This window comes from Macrobrachium rosenbergii, chromosome 23, assembly GCF_040412425.1.
Source record: "Macrobrachium rosenbergii isolate ZJJX-2024 chromosome 23, ASM4041242v1, whole genome shotgun sequence".
NCBI lineage: Eukaryota > Metazoa > Arthropoda > Malacostraca > Decapoda > Palaemonidae > Macrobrachium > Macrobrachium rosenbergii.
Window position 1 is genome coordinate 33,452,778 of NC_089763.1, and position 21,333 is coordinate 33,474,110.

Consider the following 21,333-nt stretch of genomic DNA (forward strand, 5'->3'; position numbering starts at 1 on the left):
AAATAAGAACAAATCCTTTGATGTATCTGGTGATTCTAGAAATGTGAGTCGGTGGACTCCTTAAATTTCTTGATAATATAATAATAATAATAATAATAATAATAATAATAATAATAATAATAATAATAATAATAATTAGGTCATCTTTCCACCTCACTAACTAAGGTACATTATGTTAATATTCTCACAAAATTATTTTACGTAAAATATGAAAAAGATTAAAATCTCGGGCATCAGTTTGTCCGATAGCATTTAAGAACACTTAACTCTTGTACTGTGGGTTCACCTCAGTGTCAGTTGGTATTTTTGATAAACTTGCCTTGAAATAGATCAAATTTTATCATCATCACTATCATTACACTGTCATCATCAAAGATTAATTATCTATAGAATACTGACTACACATCACTTTTCGATAATAGCTTCTAATAAAAGAATCTTTTCTTCATAAAGAAATTATGGTATTAATGAAATATGACAGATATCATTTCGTTAGAATTCAATACACGTAAGAGATTGTTCCATAATAATGTTAAAAAAAACGTTGTAGAATTTTTCATGTATATTTACAAAATCCTGATTATCAGCTTAGATTTATCATATCACAGGATAAGCAAAGCGTAACATTAAAATTTCCAAGAACTGCATTTCAGTCTAAAGCAGTCTTCAAAATCTCATCACAATCATTATCACATTGACAGATTGCAGCCTGATTATCACACCAGCCTGCCGTGATCTGTGAGCGCCCTACCTGCTGTTGCTGCTACAGCTGCTGCTTCTGCTGGTACAGCAAATAATTGCTGTTTCTTGCCTGGCCTTAGTTCGAAGAACCATCGAAAGATGATGTCCAGTAACTTGGTGTTGCTCCAGCCTGGACAAGGTGACGTTCTGGCCAGTCTGCTCTTAAGACTTCCTGTGTCTACAGTAGCCTGATTATAAGCTGTGGGCTATATCTTTGGGGCCATAACCTATAACCACCACTGGTTTTCTTCTTACATTGAAGCCAACTACAGTTTTTGAATGCTGAACTTTGATCTCTTTTTTTTTCTACTTCACTGTAGGATTTCTTTCCTTTATTAGTTGATATCAGCAGGAAAACTTGAAATTTCAAGAGTTCGGATGAATGCATTTGGTAATATAAAATTAATTAAGCTGCTGTTTAAACCAAACTCTGATCTTCTTAATTCAGTGAGTAATATGGCAAAAGTTTATATGCAAATCTTGTTTTGCATTCAGTATTGTTATCTATTCGTTCTTCATTATTGTTGACATTTTCATAATTCATTATTCCTCATTGGCAAATCTCTCTCTCTCTCTCTCTCTCTCTCTCTCTCTCTCTCTCTCTCTCTCTCTCTCTCTCTCTCTCTCTCTCTCTCTCTGTGTTTGTTGATTACTGAAATGTCTTCATGTCGAATGTAGAATATAGTTGGTCTTGCTTTGTACATAAATTTATGGTTTTTGTATATTAATTGAGACAGACTTTGCCATTAGGAGCAGATTAAACCCAGGCTCAGTGTGGATGACTTTAGTTTCTTCAGTCAGCTGTTGAATTTCTCACCTCTCACTGTGGTTTAGATTAAACTTTTGGAGCGTGGCACTTGGTATCTGGGATTTAAATGTCTCTGCAGCGTTGCGGCAACAGGAAATAGTATAGCTTTGTTTATTTGACATGTTTTTCATGTCTTCGTTCTCCTAGCGAGGAGCAGCTGCTGTGAAGTTTCTCATAACTCACGATGATACCAAGTCAGTGTAGTTGAATTTTATTGATGCAACCCTTTCGTAGGTGTCACAAGTTGTAACTCCTTGGGAAATTATTGTTATTAATAAATTTTGGTTCTTTATTGTTATCAAATAAGCACACGAAACGGCTTTCAGAGGAGAAACAATTGCATTATTAAAAAGAATAATTGCCAATGAAGTTAGCCCTTGTGACCACTAAGAAAGGATGGCATTAAGAATCTTCCACCCACCTGAATGATGTCATCATTAGTTTTGAAAAGGTCCACAGATTCTCGCAGGGAAATCCCTTCTCCCATAAAAATGAGACCAAAATGCATTAATATTTTCGTACATGTCGTTATGGCACTGTGAAATCCCGCAGACAAACCTGCGTTGGACCCTGCACCAAACGTCTGCAGAGTTTTCTGTGATATAGCAGAAATCAAGGTGCCATAGTCATGACTAAGAGGTTTAAGATTCAACATCTGGTGATGATAGCGACTGGAATCATCTAAGCTGGGCTGAGTTTAGATCGGCTCCTAAGGTAGAGGCTGTCATAAATGGTAAACGGATTTTAATACACTAGTTCAGTTCAGTTATGCATAACCTTTGGCTTGGAGACTTTTAAGTAGTCAACAGATGATGAGGTGAGAGAATGGACTAATACTGGTAGTGAATACAATATCTATGCCCTTTTATCCATGACACAAGACTATTATATATATATATATATATATATATATATATATATATATATATATATATATATATATATATATATATATATATATATATATATATATATTGAAGTCAGTGGCATTGTTCGCAGTTAATCTTCTTATCAAGCCTTTGAACCAGTCTGGACTTCTTTTTCTCTTCTGTCAAACTTCTCAGGTATAAGGAAAAATTATTTACGATTCTTTCCATTTACTTTTCTTTTCCTAGTCGATGGACCATTTCTCCACCTCTCTCGGCGGCGTCGTCAGGACTGGATTATAAATCAACATACAAGGTTTTTATTAATGAATGCAGACATTTGAATTTCGACCACGACGTCATTGGGGTGCTGAATTTCTATTGGGCAGCGGGTCTCATTCTCTCGCTGGCTGTCTGGGCAGCAGCATGGGCATTCCTGGTGCTCCGTAGGACGCGTCGTATGCTGTGGCTTGAAGCCAAGGGCATGGGCAAGGGTGTGATCTCTATCTCTGGCCGATAGTCTTGATTTGCTTCATTGTTGGTAGTCGTGTCCAGGGGTGTTCTGCCTCTCGTATCTCCCTTTGGATTCTCACGGATGTCCTGTGGTTTCTTTGAAGAAGGGAGGGTGAGGTCTGTGTTCCTCTGTGTTAAATATACAGAGGAACACAGACCTCACCCTCCCTTCTTCAAGGAAACCACAGGACATCCGTGAGAATCCAAAGGGAGATACGAGCGGCAGAACACCCCTGGACATGACTACCAACAATGAAGCAAATCAAGACTATCGGCCAGAGACAGAGATCACGCCCCTGCCCATGCCCTTGGCTTCAAGTCGCAGCATAGGACGCATCCTACAGAGCACCAGGAATGCCCATGCTGCCACCCAGGCAGCCAGCAAGAGAATGAGATCCGCTACCCAGTCGAAATGCAGCATCCCAGTGACGTCATGGTCGAAATTCAAGCATCTACATGCATTAATAAAAACCTTGTATGTCGATTTATAATCCAGTCCTGATGACTCCGCCGAGAGAGGTGGACAAATGGTTTATAGACTAGGAAAAGAAAAAGTGAATGGAGAGAATCCTAAATAATTATCATTTTCCTTATACCTGAGAAGCTTGCCAAAAGAGAAAAAGAAGTCTAGACTGATTCAAAGGCTTGATAAGAAGAGAGTATCTGCGAGCAATACCACTAACTTCTATAGAAATTGCATAAGAGAGAAAATATTAGAGAGAGATGAGTACCTAAAATGGTGGATATTTTGACTTGACTAAAAAGCTGGTCATAGGATAAGTCTTAGGTTAGTTAATTTCCTTTCGGATACAGTAATAACAAATGTATTTAAACATTTGTCACGTTAATCACTGAAGAAAGTCAGATTGTGGGTGAAACAGTAACTGTGAATTATTTTCTTTTGTTGCAGAGTGAGTTTAGCAAAACCCCTAGTATTCAGTTTTTCCCCCTGTTGATATAAACATGTGAAGGAAAGAAATTTACAACTAGAAAGATACATATATATATATATATATATATATATATATATATATATATATATATATATATATATATATATATATATATATATATATATCAGTGTGAGGGTGGTCCAAGAAACCCGTTAGCTCTAACATATTTCTTTATTTCCAACGTTTCGTAATAGCTTCTCTATTACATCATCAGGGATCTGTTGAACAAAATACTCAAAAAAGTTACTGTAAAACTTTAAAAATCATAAGAAAAATAAAAATAAAATTCACCAAATGCAATGCAGCTATAAACACAACAGAACAAAAGACTGCTAACCAACCTTAGGTGGAGAGAGCAAACGACAGAATGCTTATAGACAGAGTTAACTCGGGTACAGTTGAGTAGAGGAGGTTTGGGTATTTAACTCGGGGACTAGTTGTTTGGTAAACAGTGACTCGAGTATAGGCAATTCGTGACGATTTGCTGTATGGCCTATTATGCTGAAATCATTTCTTTCAATATGAGTTTTGCAAATTTTAGAATGAGCTCTGATATTAGAATGTTCTGGGTTATGGCCTATTATGATGGGAGTCGAATCTGATTTCTTTCAATATGGAGGTTTTACTGAGGTCAGAATTTTAGAATGAGCTCTGATATTCCAAGGTTAGAACATTCTAATATCAGAGCTCATTCTAAAATTTGCAAAACTCATATTGAAAGAAATGATTTCAGCATAATAGGCCAAACAGCAAATCGTCACGAATTGCCTACACTCGAGTCATTGTTTATCAAACAACTAGTCGTCCAGTTAAATACCCAAACCTCCTCTACTCAACTGTACCTGAGTTAACTCTGTCTGTAAGCATTCTGTCGTTTGCTCTCTCCACCTTAGGTTGGTTAGCAGTCTTTTGTTCTGTTGTGCTTTTAGCTGTATTGTATTGGGAGAATTTTTTTTTTTTTTTTATTTTTAAAGCTTTTACAGTAACTTTTTGAGTAATTTGTTCATTATTCAACAGATCCCTGATGATGTAATGGAGAAATTATTACGAAACGTTGGAAATAAAGAAATATGTCAACCCTCACACTGTGTCTTCGTCTACCCTTGCTATATATATATATATATATATATATATATATATATATATATATATATATATATATATATATATATATATATATATATATATATATATATATATATATATATATATTATTATATATAATATATATATATTATATTGTTGAAAAACCCCTGACATTCAATTTTCCCCTCCTGTTGATATAAACATGTGAAGGAAAGAAATTTACAACTATAAAAGTTTTATATATATATATATATATATATATATATATATATATATATATATATATATAATATATATATATATATATATATGTGTGTGTATGTCCATTAGTATACAGCATATATATATATATATATATATATATATATATATATATATATATATATATATATATATATATATATATATTCTGTGTGTGTGTGTTCGTGCGTGCATGAGTGTTTTGGAACTGTTCATTGAGTAAAATTAATCATGATTGTTTGTGGGGCGTTACCTCTTATAGTGTGCCTTGTGCATCACTCTGTAGGCGGTACTTGAGATACTCGGCTGCAATGCTTCCTGCCTTTTAAGCCCAGTCCTTAATCTTTGGCCTATTCCCATGTATAAGCTGTCTAACTTCTTTAACACTCCCAATTTTACCTTGTATTTTTAAAAAAGGTAACTCAGATGCCTTAAAATAAGCCCAGACTTTGAATAATTATGACAATAACTTAGAATTCCTCATGATACGAATCATTATAAATTCTAATTATAGAAATAATGATCATTATGAATATAGTTATGAATCCCATATCGCAAGTTGGGGAATTTTGAGTCCAAGCTGCCTCGTGAGAATTTTTCATGGAGTTTAATGTGGCCAGAATTATATTCCACCAGGTGTTTATTTTCCCAAACTTTGGGGGAGGGGAGGGGGCGTTGGGGCTATTTTGGGGAGGGGGGAAGAGGGTGATCTAGAGGGATTTTTTTTTTCAGAATTAGGTTACATCTTGGGAGTATTTCTGTTCGTGAAGAGTGAGTTTCATCTTGTGCAGAAAACGATTCCCACAGGGGGTTATTTCCCCTAAAGGGAAACTCAGTACTTCTGTCACTTGGGGAGACTTTGGATTACTCTCCCTGCTTCTATTTACCCGATAGCCTTCCTTTTTTTTCATCAAGTTTGGGCTAGTTAAGGGCGTAAGATTGGCCGTCCCATCTGACTCTTTAAATGAAAAACAAATCAATTTCCGTAGAGCTTGAAAATGAAAGGTGTTGTGTAACCACAGCAGTTGGGTCCGCCCCTCTCCTTTTCTTTGTTATTGTTCTTGATTTCCTCTCATCCACTCAGTCACTCTTAGACTGGCAAGACCCTCCAACTCAGCTGGGCACCTGGCTTTATTCTTTCCCATACTAGCTTGGAACTGGTTACAAATGAATTGGCCTTTGGGCTTGCACCGTTAGAATCTGTTTAATAATAATAATAATAATAATAATAATTTTTTACTAATTTCAGCCGTAGTATCAACAAGGTGTGTTCCCTTCTTTATCTTATCACCATATCTGTGTTTACAATAACGACCTGCAAGTCATATTAATAAGGATCTGATAGAAGAGTGCGTGCTTTGTGATAAAGTTCAGGCTGAGATATTTATATCCCTTATAACTTGACACGCGGTACAGTAACTGCGTCGCTTTCCACTGTAACCGGGCAGTTACACACTCTGCCTTGCGCAGTTACCTTTATTAATGCACTGTTGTCTCATGCTGTTCAGTTTTCTGTAACCTGTGTCTTACAGAACAGCTGCCCTTTAACGCATACTGTATCTTGAATGGTTCCTGCGGTATTATTATTATTATTATTATTATTATTATTATTATTATTATTATTATTATTATTATTATTATTATTATTGCAAAATATGAGCCCACGTGGAATAGGCTAAAAAAAATGGCCATCAGTTTGCTAAGCAAACATCTAAATAATAAAATGCCCATATGTGTAATGGAAAAACATATCAAACAGAAATAGAATAAAGATGAGCAGATCAATAAACAATAAAAGAGAAACAGAAATAGAATAAGGATGAGCACATCAATAAAGGATAAAAAAGCAACAAACAGAGTAAAGATGAGCACATCAATAAAGGATAAAAAAAGAAATAAAGATGAATAAACCAATAAAGGATAAAAAATATATACATAAACAGTAGTGTGGACTAAAATACTGTAAAATGATAGCACACATGTGAGTCAGGCATAAATTGTATAAACTTTTGTGTTTGGTATACCTCCAGCAGTAACTGGGCTGTCACTACAGCGGAGGTTACTTGTGCTGATTCAGGGATTGTTCCTCTGCGAGATAAAGCTTCTCTTGTCAAATTGATAAGGACACACAACAACACCAACAACAAAAGCAGCCACAAGAACACTCGTGAGAAGTTTGACGGTTGTCCCTCAGGAAGAGGTTCTGGGTCCCTGTGTAAACAAGAAATGTGTATCTGTCTGTCTGTCTGTCCTTTCTCATATATATTCACAAGATATCTTGCAAATTCATGGACTGGTTCAGTCAAAATATTGTGGACAGTTGGATCCGGAGCCAAAATTGGGATTCTTTTGTTTGTTATTGTTTTGATTTCTTCATCTTTCCAGCTTAGTGCCATTTCTATACGGGGTCGCCGTTTTGGATGAGCCGCTTCCATCTACCTCTGCGGTACGCTGGAAGTTGGGGCAGGGGGGAGAGAAACCTTGCCGGTCCCTAAATAGGGTGGGTTGGTGTCAGGAAGGGCATCCGACTATAAAAACCTAACGTGCCAAAATCTAATATGGAATGAGCCATAATATGGAACAAAATAGCTTTTGTTTTAACAGTATGACAAATTCTAACTGATTCTTGTATCTACAAAATAAAATCGATGATTATATGTCAGATGAAAAAATCACTCAAGTTTTAGTATGATTTTATATGAGGACAATAGATCCTGTCTTTTGACGCTGGCGTACAGTATGCACTCTTTGAGTGCATCCTAACTAAATGAAACCCCAGATCGATCCCATGCAAGGGAAAAAGCGATTTAGTCCCCTGAAACAGGAGAATGTGTCAGGGCTCAGGAAACTATGAAAAAAAGGTAAAGAATTTTATAAGACTTTCATGAAACGACTGGAATTCAAGGTGGTTATGGGGAAAAGTCGCCAAGTTAAACCTCTCTAGTCATATTTGGTATAAGTGTTGAAGTTGGACATTGATGCAATGTAATGCTAAAAATTTTAGAAAGATACAACAAATTAAAAGGCAGATAGCAATACAGAATGGGAAACAAAATTGCCTACAGTGTGCCGTAGAATCGCACTGTAAAAGTACTCCTTGGTGGGATTAAAATAGCCAAAATCTAATATTGTAATATCAGCTTCTATATAATACTATACTGTATCAAATATACTTTAATTGAGCAAGAAGAATCGCGAGTTTCATTTCTTTCTACCAATTACTCAGAGAGAGAGAGAGAGAACGGCAACGTTGTGAGTGATAGACAAGAGCAAAATTGACCGGATGCCACATCCATCATGAAGGGTGCCAGTTTGTGTATTTTCTTCAGAAGCGTGTGAAATAATGTAAAATGATTTCGTCGTTGATGACCATGTAAACTGTAACGCCTAGTTGTTATATTAAAGATACGCAATCAGAAATTCCAAATTATGAATAAATACCTCCTTATGTGACATTCCTCAGTGCAGTGTACTTCAAAGAAGCATTTTCTAGCAATGTTGATATAGGCCTAGTATATTTTTTGTGATGTAAAGACGTAAGTACATACACCACAACAGACAAGTCCACCCTTTAATGAAGACAGAGAGATTCTGTCTAGTTCAGCCCACCAAAAAATGCAATAATCTTCTCAAACAAGTACGGATGATTTTAAGAGACTTTGAAAACAAAATACAGTAATGACCACGACCAAAACTGGATCTGTAAGAAAGCGCGTTTCGAAAATATTCAAACTGAAAAGATCAGAAATAGATAATGATACCCAATGTAACCAGAATTTCATAACGTTAAAGAAACACGGTTAATAAAGAACAAAATGTAAAAGAGTAGCCTAACAAAGAGGTAGCTTTATCAAATGAGGAGGGGACATTGATTTCCTATAATATGAAAAAACGAATTCCTTGCAACGATCAGCCATCTTCAGGTGAGTCGAAAACACGGACAGCACCTTCATCTCCATAATTTACCTGTATTTCATCACAAATGATATTCATACACTTAGAAATAAGATATTAATTTGTCAACTGCTAATTACTAGTACCAATCATCTCTAGAGTTTACGAGCAATCATTACTCCGTTGCAGTGAGACAACAGGTCTGCTAAGTTGCTACAGTGATAGACTTAGAAATTAAGTCATGCTCTATCTATAGCTACGTGTAATTTGTCTATTTTTATTTTTTTATTTTTATGGTGCTAAATAGAAAACAAAAGATTAAGATAGAGGTGAACTTGAGTCAGTAACTGAGGGGGCGTTACGAACGTTCTGTTGTAATGTTTTCTGTCAATAAATAAGAAAAATGGCCAGTAGAATCGACACATTGCTAAGATTTAATCGTGAAAGATATATTTTCTCTTATGAGATAATTATTAAAACAAATTATCCGAATAATTTTATGACATGAAAAAAAGTGCTGTACGAAACGCGTCACCATTGACGAAAGAAATTCCATTTGTGAATAGAATGCTTCATTCAGCTGACAGCCAATACGCCACTTAGTTCATTATTACAATGTTATTTAATCGTTTATTTCACATCGTGTAGAGTTTATTCGCAAATATATGAACAATATAAATATTATTTAAAATTTAGATTGTTTTAAAACGATTTATTCTTCCGGCAACAATATTTTAAAAACAATTTTATGAATTGGCGATTAGGCAACTCGAAATTCGCATAGCAGAAGCGACAACAAGTTAATTGGCCGAGTCGACGACGTACCCGATTCGTAGTAGATATTTCCTCTTAAAAAATGTCAGGTACGTGTTTTGCGAAGGTTTATGTGAGGGCCGTCACTATAGAATAAGGGTAGAGATACACGAGCTGTCTGTCAGTGAAGAAATACGTGTGAATCGTAGTGGTAATTCATTGCCCTTGTGATTTGGCATTACAGGAAGTACCCCAGAGAAGATCGTCGAGACCAGCCCTTAAATTCGACCTATCCTTTGAAAAGGCCTTATTTAAGGGGACGTCCATTGGATTTAACCCGTAATTAACCTCAAATCAACCGTCTAACACCCCAGAGGAGATCGTCGAGACCAGCCCTTATATTCGACCTATCCTTTGAAAAGGCCTTATTTAAGGGGGACGTCCGTTGGATTTTAACCCTTAATTATCCTCAAAGCAACCGTCTAAGGAAGTCGAATATAATCCAGAGGACACCGTTGACCGAGAGGACGTTGAGGCTAGGCTCCAAGGCCTAGTCGCTGACGTACGTGACATCATGGACGGATTTGTCAATTCTCAGACCTGGGAGGTGAGTTTCCAGAAGCAGAGGTTAATTTCCGTGATTAGGGTCATTTGGTTAATTACCGGGTAACACTACGGGGTCAATCCGCACGGACTGTCACTTTGGAAGGTGATTTTTCCTATACTTTTAGTGTTGCTGATGGAGGATGTGGTATTGTTTATTGCCGGGCAATTATTATGAACCTCATATCTACCAAACGTGGTTGGGGATCCTTTGGGAACACGTTTTTTGTTGGGGGGGGCGGCGGGAATCGTTGGGAGAATGACCAGACTATCATGTTGTTGTTACGGAATGGTTCCGTGCATGTAAAAGTCATCAGGGGAACTATATGTTTAAGAAGGGATTGGCTAAGGAAACCTGTTATAAAAGGAACTATATAATAACCTAATATACCCTAACCTAACCTAACCTAGCAGGATGTGTTACTTACCCGTGGGCTCCACCTTTGGACCCCACAGTGAAAAACTCCACTTTTTACCAAAAGCTACCCTATAACACTGCATATGCGCGATAGCATTCCAGGATGTCCATCGTACAAAAACATATCAGTTCTGGTGTTAATTACAGGTCAATTACTGTCGACTGCCAAAAAGTAATGGTAAATTGTTAATAAACAACCAAAGTACTTTAGAAAAAGTCAATTTCCAAGGTAATACCAGATACAAAGCAACCCCATATTTCTACCAATTACTGTGGCCAGGTAAGGCAGGTTGGTAGAATGGTGGCGTTTTAGGTGGAACATATGATGAGGTATCTTTATAGGCTACGATGTGATGAGGTACGCCTGCCCTTGTAGGCTATAGGCTACAAAGATTTAATTTCTTGCTGGTACCTAGGCACGTGGAGATGTGGCAATAACCTAGGCTAGTTGAATGAAGACAGTTTGATGTAATATATATGAGCACTTTTTTTTTTAATGTATATGCCTTTTGTTTGTATTTGTAATATTTACAATTATTTGTTTATGTTTTTAACAACTTATGCAATTGTAATATTTACAATCATTTATGTCTTTAACGTCAATCCCCAAGGGGCTGGTATTAAACACAGTACCCATTTTCCACATAAATTGGTAGTTGTGGAACCAGAGGGGTGCAATAGAAGTCTTCAGTTTTACCAAAATAGGAAGCCACCATATTTGCAAAAATACCACAGGGACCAATAATCCCACGTTGGAATTCATAATTGCTAATAACCACTGGGTTCCATTAGCTCGGTAACTACTGGTTTATGTTCAAAATGAGTGGTGTGTTAATACTAGCACCTTTGGGGTGGACACAAAAGCATAAACAACAGACTCTAAATATCATAAACATAAAAGATATAATCATAAACAGAAAAATAATCAAATGACTGTAAATGTTTCAACTCGCAAGTGGCAGGAATTAGGCTGCGTTAGGGTTTGCTGTTGTACCCAGTTAGCTAAGTAGGGGGACATTTGTGCAGTTTACATTTATGTTACCATGCTTTGATGGTTCAGAATATTTTTAGCACAAAGGTGTTGCGAATACAATATCCTAGTCAAGCTCCATAATATGAAAATTTTCAATCCCCCATGGTAAGTTTCATGAAAAGAACCTCAATCAGTTACTAGAACCTTCCAAGGGCACAAGATTATCCTGCAAATTGTATGATAAGCAGTAACATAGGGTCCCAGGCAAGGTAAGATTTGGCATGCTAGATTAGGATGTATCTGTTTCACTGCAGTACCTTTCAGTTCAGGTTATGGGATGAGTCCAGGGCCAGGTACGATGCAGTGTCTAGGTTAGGTCATATCTTAGTTACCACTGCCACATTTTCCTGTATTTTGTGTTGAGGTTCTTTGCCTTAGGAATTTTCGCGGATGGCACGGATGCACCATGCACTGTATTATTTCAGCTCCCTCTCGTGTGGTTTATGTATATTCCAGTATTGCTGATGGTGCTATTTTCTCTTTTTTTTTCATCCATCAGACTTCAAGTTTACTACTATGGCCCTCCCATAATTGTTAAGGTCCAGTTGGGATGGATTTATAATTTTAATTGGTGATTTAATGTTGATTAACCTTGCCGTTTTTAATCTTACTTTGTCTCTAATTGGTAACTGAGTGAACTTTTAATACTGAACTTTTATAAGAATATATTTAATTTATTTTGAATTTTAAGCTGAATTACCTTTCTCTTGTTTTGTACAGGCATGGTTTGAGTCATATGAAGTCCTGTGGGATAACACTTCTTATATTTTTGTGATATCCGTTCTGCTTTCTGTCGTCATTGCTGTTGCTACATACTTGATGCCCATTGGCTCTCAGGAACTTCATAGGCCAGAGAGAAAAGTGGAAGAAGATGAAGATACAAGAGAAGAAAGCGAAGAAAAGGTATACTAAATTGTAATTGTGCTCTGTTAACTTAATCTCATTGCATACGTGGTTGCATTTTTGTTTAAATTCAAAGCTTGGGAGCAGCATGCAGTCTACAGTATAAACTGTCATGGTAGAGTCATATTTTGTAGTGATGATACAACCTTTTGTTGTAGTGTTCACAAGTTTATTTTATGTAGTTTAGTATATGTGATGATTTGTTCTTAATTGCAAAGGATTTATAGGAATGTTTTTTGGTACTATTGTTGAAATGGACCTTGTAGGCAATTGAACTGTTTCCCATTCCATTTGAAAAGCATCTGTGAAATTTAAACATCTCAACTCTATGTGTGTGAGCTTTTGTGAGGATCACTCTCTTCCTTCTGTACACTGCTTAGCCTTTCGAGTAAGGTTTGTATCTTTTGAGAACAGACATGAAACACTTTTCACTATTAGTAGCTACCATTTTCAGCGTGTCTTATATTATATGCTGGAGGGAGTAAAAAAGGTTCTTTACAACATCTCTTCAGCACCATGTGCATAGCTTTCCACTTATATTTATTATCCATGCAAATTGGTGTCTCCTGTTATTTTCCTATTTCTTCCTCCAATTTTTTCCTATAATTAACAAGCCTATCAGATTAAAATTGTTACTTTATACAGTTGCCTAACAACTGTATAATGTATATTTTATATTAATAAGAAATGCTTACAAACTATTAGCTGTGTATTAGTAGGTCGTATTTTTAGGAGTATATTCTTCAGGTAACAGGCAATTGGGTTTTATCCAACAGAAGATTGTTTGGCAATTTATAATACAGTAAATGAAGTGAGCTTAATTTGCTTTCCAGTTTCACATTGTGTTATAGTGTCAGTAGGTAAGATTACGGTAGGGAAGGAAATGCAAAATGAAATGTGACTCGTTGATTCTAGCTAATTCTACATTTTAAAGCTAATGTTAACAATTCCTTTTTTATTAGGGGAAAACATTAACTAGATACTCTTCATTCGGATAAGATAAAGAGCATTTCTTTGGATTTTGTGACTGAAATTTCAGATAAGGTTGTTTCTGTTCTTAAAGTTGTCTTTTTTCTTTACCACATTGTAATTTCCTGGCCTTAATGTTTTGTAGGATCTTGGGAATAGAATTTTGGAAGAAAAACATCATGTTGACTTAAAGAATGCCCAGAGGAGGGCTTTGGAGAGGAGCATGGAGAATCAGATGACTGCAGAACAAAGAGAAGCAGAAAGAGAGTAAGTACAAATGATTTACAGTTCATAATGCACATAGCAATAGAGAATAGTCTGTTTATCTTTAGTTCATATTTTGAATAATAAGTCAGCTCTCTCTGAAGGATCATATTGACCTAGATACAGTATACTTTCTAAGGACCAAAATTTTGACAGAGAAACATAACTAAGATTGAAAAAAGACAGCTAGGTCTTTTTGGGAAGGGGTCCCACCAAAGAACTCACAAAGACACTTCATTTATACATCATTTTAATCTACTAAGTGGTAGTGTAAACATTACCACTTAGAGCATTTTTCTAAGCCTCGTGGAGTTGCTGTGTTTATTAGTATAATATTAGTTTTTTATAAGGAATTAAGGTTTCTTCTTTTTCAACACAGGGCCCAGTCACAGCAGTTAGCAGCAATATTCAAGATGATGCAAGAACAAGAAGAAAAGTTTGGGAAAACATCAATTGATGACATAAAGGACCAAATGAAACTGTATTGTGGATAAATTTCATATTAACCAAGACATCTGTTCTTGTGGCAGATCTTGCAAGGATGACAGTAGATGTAAGTATGATTCAGCATCATAGCCATAGAATGCCTTTAGTCAAAATGTCCTTGAGCTGATCATTTGGATTTTATTATATAGGTACTAACACTAGGCTGAGAGTAAGAAAAATTAATTCAAAGTGGAAACTTTATCAGAACTATATATATATTTTTACTCCAATTTTTCTAGTAACTCTTGTGTATGACTTTTATTTTCATAGAATTTTTAGGAGCCAGTTAATGCTATTTTGGTGCTGCATTTTCAGGTTCATATTTTTGTATGGAGAGGATTTTTTTTGAAGTGTGATTTAAGCTCACTTTCATGCACCTAGTTACCAATAATTTCCATGAAAATAATAGAATATTTGTTGATTTTTGTGTGACAATAGTTCAGTATATCTCATTCCTAATCTCTGCAGTATTGATTACTCTACACTTGAATGCCCAATTTCTCATATTCCTATGCTGTATAATACTTCATACTTTACTAATGTCCTACTCTTTCATCTTTAATAAGAGTGAAATAAAACTTATTTTATCTGGTTTGTTACAATAAGGAGTATTTTGTAGAAGTTTGTCCATTTATTTTAAGTGATGTGAGTCTTCATTGTCATTCTATTTCTCTTATGTAAAAAGGGCTTTGTATTTTATTATTTGCTTTGTACAGATGAAGTAGTAAGAAAAATATAGACAGTTAAAAAACCTAATGGATGCTTTTGAAGGAAGAAATATTACAAATGCCATTTTTGCCTGTCATGGTAGATCAGAAATTTCAAGCCACCTTGTTATTAGCTAGCAAATGAGGCAGACGTATTAAGAAGTCTTGTGTTAAACTTGAAAAGTGCCTCTTTACAGCACGGTCTCTATGAGCAGGTGGTATGTACCATAAAAATGAAAACTTGAGTCAGCTGCCCATTTCTTATAATTATGTGCACAGAATTGTTATAATCTCCCCAAAATATATTTTATAACAAACTGGGGATGATGATTACAATATTAACAGGGGACAGTGGCACATACTCGAGATTGAATTCAGCAGGGGCTTTTTAGAGTGTTAAGGCAGTTTTTCTTGTTTTTTTTTCCAGTCTTAGAAAAGTAGGCAGTGATTGTGTATATTTTTGGTTGGAAAAATTTCACCTAGTTAATGAGATGGCCACTTTCTAGCTCCCTATCAAGTAGCTCAATTAGGAATTTTGCTATGTAACTAACATCTATGTAACTGAAGTAGGTTTGACACTCTGGTACTGGCCAAATTGGCATTTGTAAAGCATTGGGTTGTATCTGTGGAACAAGAAGAGCTTTAAAAGATTTTTCTTATACAGACTTTGTATGCAAAAGATTAATATTTTTGAACTTTTAATGTGACAGTTTACTACTGAAGGAACTGGAAGGGAAAAGCTAGTAAAATTAGCTTTTGGATTGTGCTCCCATGGTAGGCAGGTATGAAAATGGTAAAGTTACACAAATTTTTACATTTTATTAGTTTTTCTTGGCATTTGTTCCGTAGTATACTGTTTCATTTTTGGGAAACAAAGTTGCAATGCTCATAAAAATCTAAGGTTTCAAGGAAATGTGCAATAACTTTGGAGTTTATAAAAGATTTTTTGGATGGTGTCGGGGTAAAGTGTCTTCTATAACTAACTATGACAGGAAAATTTACAAGATCACGTATATATTGACTGTAGAAAGATAATTGCAAAAAATTATTAGACAGAAGCAGTGGTCCCAATGTAGTTGTTCTGTAATACTGTAATTATGAAGGATGAAAGGTTTATAATTATGAAAATATGGAATTGATGAAAGTTTTTATATGGAAGAAGTTGTCAGTGGAATGCTATTTTTATAGAAACTAGTCTCCAGTTGAAAGAAAGGTAATACTGTACAATATTTGTATATCTAAATGTTTTCTAGTATTTTATTTTTTTTATCCAAAAGTGGAAATTTGAAATTTTCATTCTATTATAATTCTCTACCTGTTCATATTGGTGCATATTTATTTTGCATTAATGTCCTGGACACGTGGTTGTTCTTGCATTTATTCATTGTTCATAGCTGAATTTTTAGTCCGTCCATCTGACCATTCTATGATTGTCTGAAAAATTTTAGATGGTTACTTTTATATTTTCGAGGGTGATATGGTGGCCTTTCCTTATTTTTAAGGATTTGGAAGAAAGAAAAACCAGCAGGCAGTCATTTATTTTATTAATTTTTTGTTTTTCCATCCATAGAATTTCCAGGACGTAGATTGTTGTCTTTTACTAAGGGGTGTGTAGGAAATGAGAGATTTATAAACTTTGAAGAACTTTGGTGTGATCTTCAGACTGATGAATAAGTTGTATAATCGTATCCTTAAGTACTGCCACTATTACTCCTGGCACTATAGCAGAGGGAAATTTATAGCAGCCAGCTCCTTGCTAAGGAACCACTCTTTTACTGGATTTTTTCTTCTGAAATTGAACACTAGGTGGTAACCTTATTCTAATCCCACAGGAGCTGTCTGTCACATGAATTACTGAACTATATTTATATTTAGAGTTTTAAGTATGAAAAGATTAAATACAGTGGCCTTGCAGTGCAGGCACAGGTAGAGATATGTTTATTGGCATCACATATTCAGAATGTTTACAAGTGTACATGTGATGTAATTATTGATACTATTGTGATTTTTTTTTTGTGCAAAGACAGCAGTAACCTTTGTTGATTCAACCTCTCCCTTTGCTTTTTCTCCTTGACTGTAGAGTCTTAGATTTAATTTCTACTTTTATTTCACCAATCAGTTAAGAACAAATACTTTGGACCAGCCCTAGGAGAGTAGAAATTAGACTTTGTCGTAATGGGGACAACTGCCAACTTTGGTTTGATCGAACCTTCTAGTAATATTAAAGGTGCTTGTATGTTTAGGAGCTGTCTGCAAAAAACACTTAAACACTTTCAGTTTTTAAGTGGTATTTTCTGAGTCTTTTTTTCTGATTTTGGGACAGTTTTCTTCTAATTGTTCAAAGCTTACCCGTATGAAGTCAGAATTTGAGATAACTTCCATGTCTGTTGCAAACTAAGTATACATAGAATTTTGACAGAAAACACTTGCATAGTTTTCAGCATAAACAAAGTCCAAGGGATTTCTAAATATCTTCGTATTGTTCATAAGATACTGTAACAGTTACATATCCCCGAGTAATGTTTTACATGAGCTTTTCCCTTGATTGAGTTAGATGTAAAATAAGTCCATAATCCTCTGTCGTATGCACTTTTCTTCCAGAATTCCCAGTTGTTCCTAGTTATCATCTTTGCCCTTCTCTCCATGTCATTCCATGCTTTGTCTTTGTACAGATCTTTGCCTTGCTACTACTTTTTTGACTAACTGGTCCTCATGCCCTCTCATTATATCTAGACCATCTCTCTCATTGATGTTTTTAGTCTGTTTTCAAGCCACTGGACACCACAGCTCTCCATCACTTCCTCATTTGCAACCTAGTCTTCCCACTACACTGGAGTCTTGACCCTTTGCATTTTTTGTCTTTCAGAATCACCAGTGTTTTTGTTAATGTCTCAATTTCTGTGTTATAATGTAAGGGGTTATTGCTGTGTTTGTTACAGTATTGGGATATTTTTGTTTACTAGTATTCTAGGAAACTGCTATTCTTTTACTGCCCTCTCAGTACCTGCTTCACGGTCTATTGTGTTCCCTAAGTGAAAGGGATGTTTTAGCTTTTATAAGAACAGCCTTTCTATCACAACATGCTTCTCTGATTCCCTCTCATCTCATTTGCCCTTGATGTTCATCTAGGGCATTGAAAAACACATATTCATGGTATATTTCTTAAATGTACATCTTTTGATTTTAGGATGTATGTGAAATAATTGTACATTTCTAAAAGTGATGTATGGTCGAGTAATGAGCTTGTTTTTCTTGCTTTGGGTAATATTTTAGTCCTTTTAAACTTGGGGAGAACTGAATGTGTTATTAGAATTCTGAGTACTTGATCTGAAATACAGGAAGCTATCTTCCTGAAGTTGCATGGTGTGAATAGGTGATTTTATATCTCTCTTGAAGTAGGAGTTAGTAGATATATGTAGTGTTGGAGAATGAGATATTGGGAGAAATTTCCTGCTTGGTTTGCAGGCACAGGTACTGCAGTTTATATGCAGTCTTGTGTCATAGAGGTAGTGTACTTTAAAGTAATTTTGAATTACAATTTTTTTTTTTTGCTACTGGGTACACACATCTTTCAGTGGAATTTTGCCATATCAGTAAAGACATGGATTCATAGTTCCTAGTCATAATGATTTTTTTTTTTTTCCAAAGTCAGTGTGATGTAAATTTAGATCATTATTTAGACATTAGGCCATATTTAGAGGCAATTTGAATTTTTTTTTTTTCAAGGAAAGTCATAAATATGAGACCTTTGCTAATGACTTAACATATTTTTTTTTTTTTAGCTCTATCCTGTGCATTTAATAGGTACTGTAAACTTCTTCTTGATCATGTTGCAATACAGTGTTGAAGGAATTCCTACATTTGAGGCACTACCTTTATAATCATTTGGGATCTGGAGTACCACCTACGGTGCAGAATGTGCCTGCTGCATTTCCGTCTGTCGTCTAACATTTCACGTGCCCCAAATAGTTTCCTGCCACCTAGGTGATGTAGCTTTTGTGTGTTCTGGTTTTCTATCTTCATAAAAGAAAGAATAATTTTGAGCCGATGGTATAGAAGCAAGAAATTAGATTCACTAATCTAAATAATTATAATAATAATAATAATAAAAACAAAACAAAAGTAACATGGCATTTATTTAAGATGCATTCTTTGAAATTTGTACATATTTTTTTCTGTTTCAAGGCTTCAAATCTTAATATATTGTATTAGTAAAGATGTTTTGCATGTTATCCTGAATTTGTGAAGGAATAGATTGACGAGATGTGGAGGTATAAAATCTCATGCATTATAGTATTACCAAGATATTTTTTCAGTATTTATTTCTGTTTTTGGGGATAGGGGAAGATTTGATTTTCATAGGGACTGTTAGGTTGAACTACTTGGTTTTGGCAGAAGAAAAGCTATTAAGTTTGGCTCTGAAGTCCAGCCAGCATCCTATTATTATTAATCATGGTGGGAAATATTGTATTTTGGAAGGAATTTTTGTATTACTAATGTTGTATTTAGTACTGTGTCAGATTGAGTTTCTTACCTGAAATGTAGGATTATGTTTTAAGTGTCCGTCATCCACCCACCTTGTTAGCTTGTATAAAAAACTATTTAGCCCCAAATATGATAGAATACTCTTTATTCAACATAGAATTTAAACAAAAATATTATAAAGTGGATTAAGAAGAAGCCCTCAGAATTAATGTTTTTGTGAATGACAAGACTTCAACCAATTGTGAATGTCATTTCTGAAACAAGACGGTTTAGGTAATTTTGTCAGAACCCTCATATTTTATATCATATTTACAAATTTTGAGAGATTTGCCGTTAAATGAAATTTTAATTTTACTTTTAAAGGCAAACCCTTCTGGCCATCCCTATGGGAGTCAAATGCTTCAGCTTTCTTATCTAGTTAAAATTATGTAATAGTGAAGGGAAATGGAGTTATAAGAGGTTATATTAAAATTTTAGAGTTGTAAAGTTTATAACTTGAATGTAGTACGGTATTACTTGTATTACATTTATCTGGATTGGGTTATTATTATCATTGGTATCTATCATAAATTATTTGAGGCTGCTTAAATGGAGACTGTTGACAGCATTGGCGTCATTTTATGTTACAGCATTTATATTTTAAAACACATTTTAAAAACTTGGAAAAGTAATGGAAAGCAAATGTCTGTGATATACACTCATTCATAAGAATAATATACGTCTAGATGTAAGTTTGGCATAACTTTAATGTACAACTTTTAACCATTCTGTTTATTAAGAAATCAGGTTTTGAAAATTATGCAATGCAGACATTTCAGTTATGATGGATTGTTAGTTGTGTATTTTGGGAATTCAGTAGCGAGTAAAGTAAGCCATTTATCTATTGTTTTACTTGGTATAACTTGCCATGAAGTTTTGGGCATAATTTTGTATCTTTTCTTTTGCATGGGCACTTTTTCTCAACATCACATCCATTCTAGTCCATCTTGCAGTAGAGTCATCTCCCAGAATAGAATTTGATGAAATGTTGCCATTTGAGAAGTCATGCTTACCTGGTTCCCAAAGTATATACAATAAAGTTAAATCTACTGGTTGCCCTACATGAGACTGGTTTTGAGTTTGGTCACCTGATATGACTAGTGGCATGGTTGTTAGAAGAATGTATGATTTTTTCCATGTATTTATGCAAGATGTATCATTTTCATAATTACTGTAGTATTCAGTGTAACCACACAAAGCAGTGTATTATTAATCACACACCATCTAATCACATGAAATATTACAAAAAGATGAACAAAAGTCTTTGTATTTTCAAAATTATACAGGTATGTTGATATAACTTCTGTGATTGCAGTAATGTCACAGGAAAATAGATAGCACTTCTTTGATTACAGTAAAAGGGTACAGGAAGACTGAAACTTGCACTATATGGTAATGTAGTATGCAGAGTGCACTTAAGGTAAACATACTGATACAAGCATGATACATGAAGTTATTTTTTCTTTGAATTAATTAGTTTAGTTTAGAATGCTTGCAAATCTTTAATTGACTTGCAGGTTACATATCAGATTGACATTGTTGCTGTTGATATTTCATCCAGGGTTCTAATTG

The 21,333-nt window shown here is 35.0% G+C and overlaps 2 protein-coding genes across 2 annotated transcripts in view; both read left to right on the top strand.

Moving 5' to 3' along the window:
- Nucleotides 1-1,147, top strand: part of LOC136851448 (uncharacterized) — a 4,355-nt gene extending 3,208 nt beyond the window's left edge. Inside the window, exon 2 of the mRNA XM_067125536.1 lies at nucleotides 702-1,147. Coding sequence (XP_066981637.1) covers nucleotides 702-735 — 34 coding nt within the window. The 3' untranslated portion in view covers nucleotides 736-1,147. The remainder of the gene's footprint in view (nucleotides 1-701) is intronic.
- An 8,700-nt stretch (nucleotides 1,148-9,847) lies between these two features.
- LOC136851450 (matrix-remodeling-associated protein 7) lies at nucleotides 9,848-17,397 on the top strand. Its single transcript, XM_067125539.1, has 5 exons — nucleotides 9,848-9,964; nucleotides 10,099-10,461; nucleotides 12,629-12,811; nucleotides 13,926-14,047; nucleotides 14,424-17,397. Exons 2-5 carry the CDS (start codon nucleotides 10,429-10,431, stop codon nucleotides 14,536-14,538), a joined length of 453 nt encoding a protein of 150 aa, XP_066981640.1. The 5' UTR covers nucleotides 9,848-9,964; nucleotides 10,099-10,428; the 3' UTR covers nucleotides 14,539-17,397.
- Nucleotides 17,398-21,333: the final 3,936 nt, after the last annotated feature.

What these genes read in the sequence shown, in the direction of transcription:
- LOC136851450 (XM_067125539.1), top strand. Translation starts at nt 10,429, where the DNA reads ATGGACGGATTTGTCAATTCTCAGACCTGGGAG. An exon ending in TCAATTCTCAGACCTGGGAG is followed by an intron (nt 10,462 to 12,628) that starts GTGAGTTTCCAG and finishes TGTTTTGTACAG; the next exon opens with GCATGGTTTGAGTCATATGA. An exon ending in CAAAGAGAAGCAGAAAGAGA is followed by an intron (nt 14,048 to 14,423) that starts GTAAGTACAAAT and finishes TTTTCAACACAG; the next exon opens with GGCCCAGTCACAGCAGTTAG.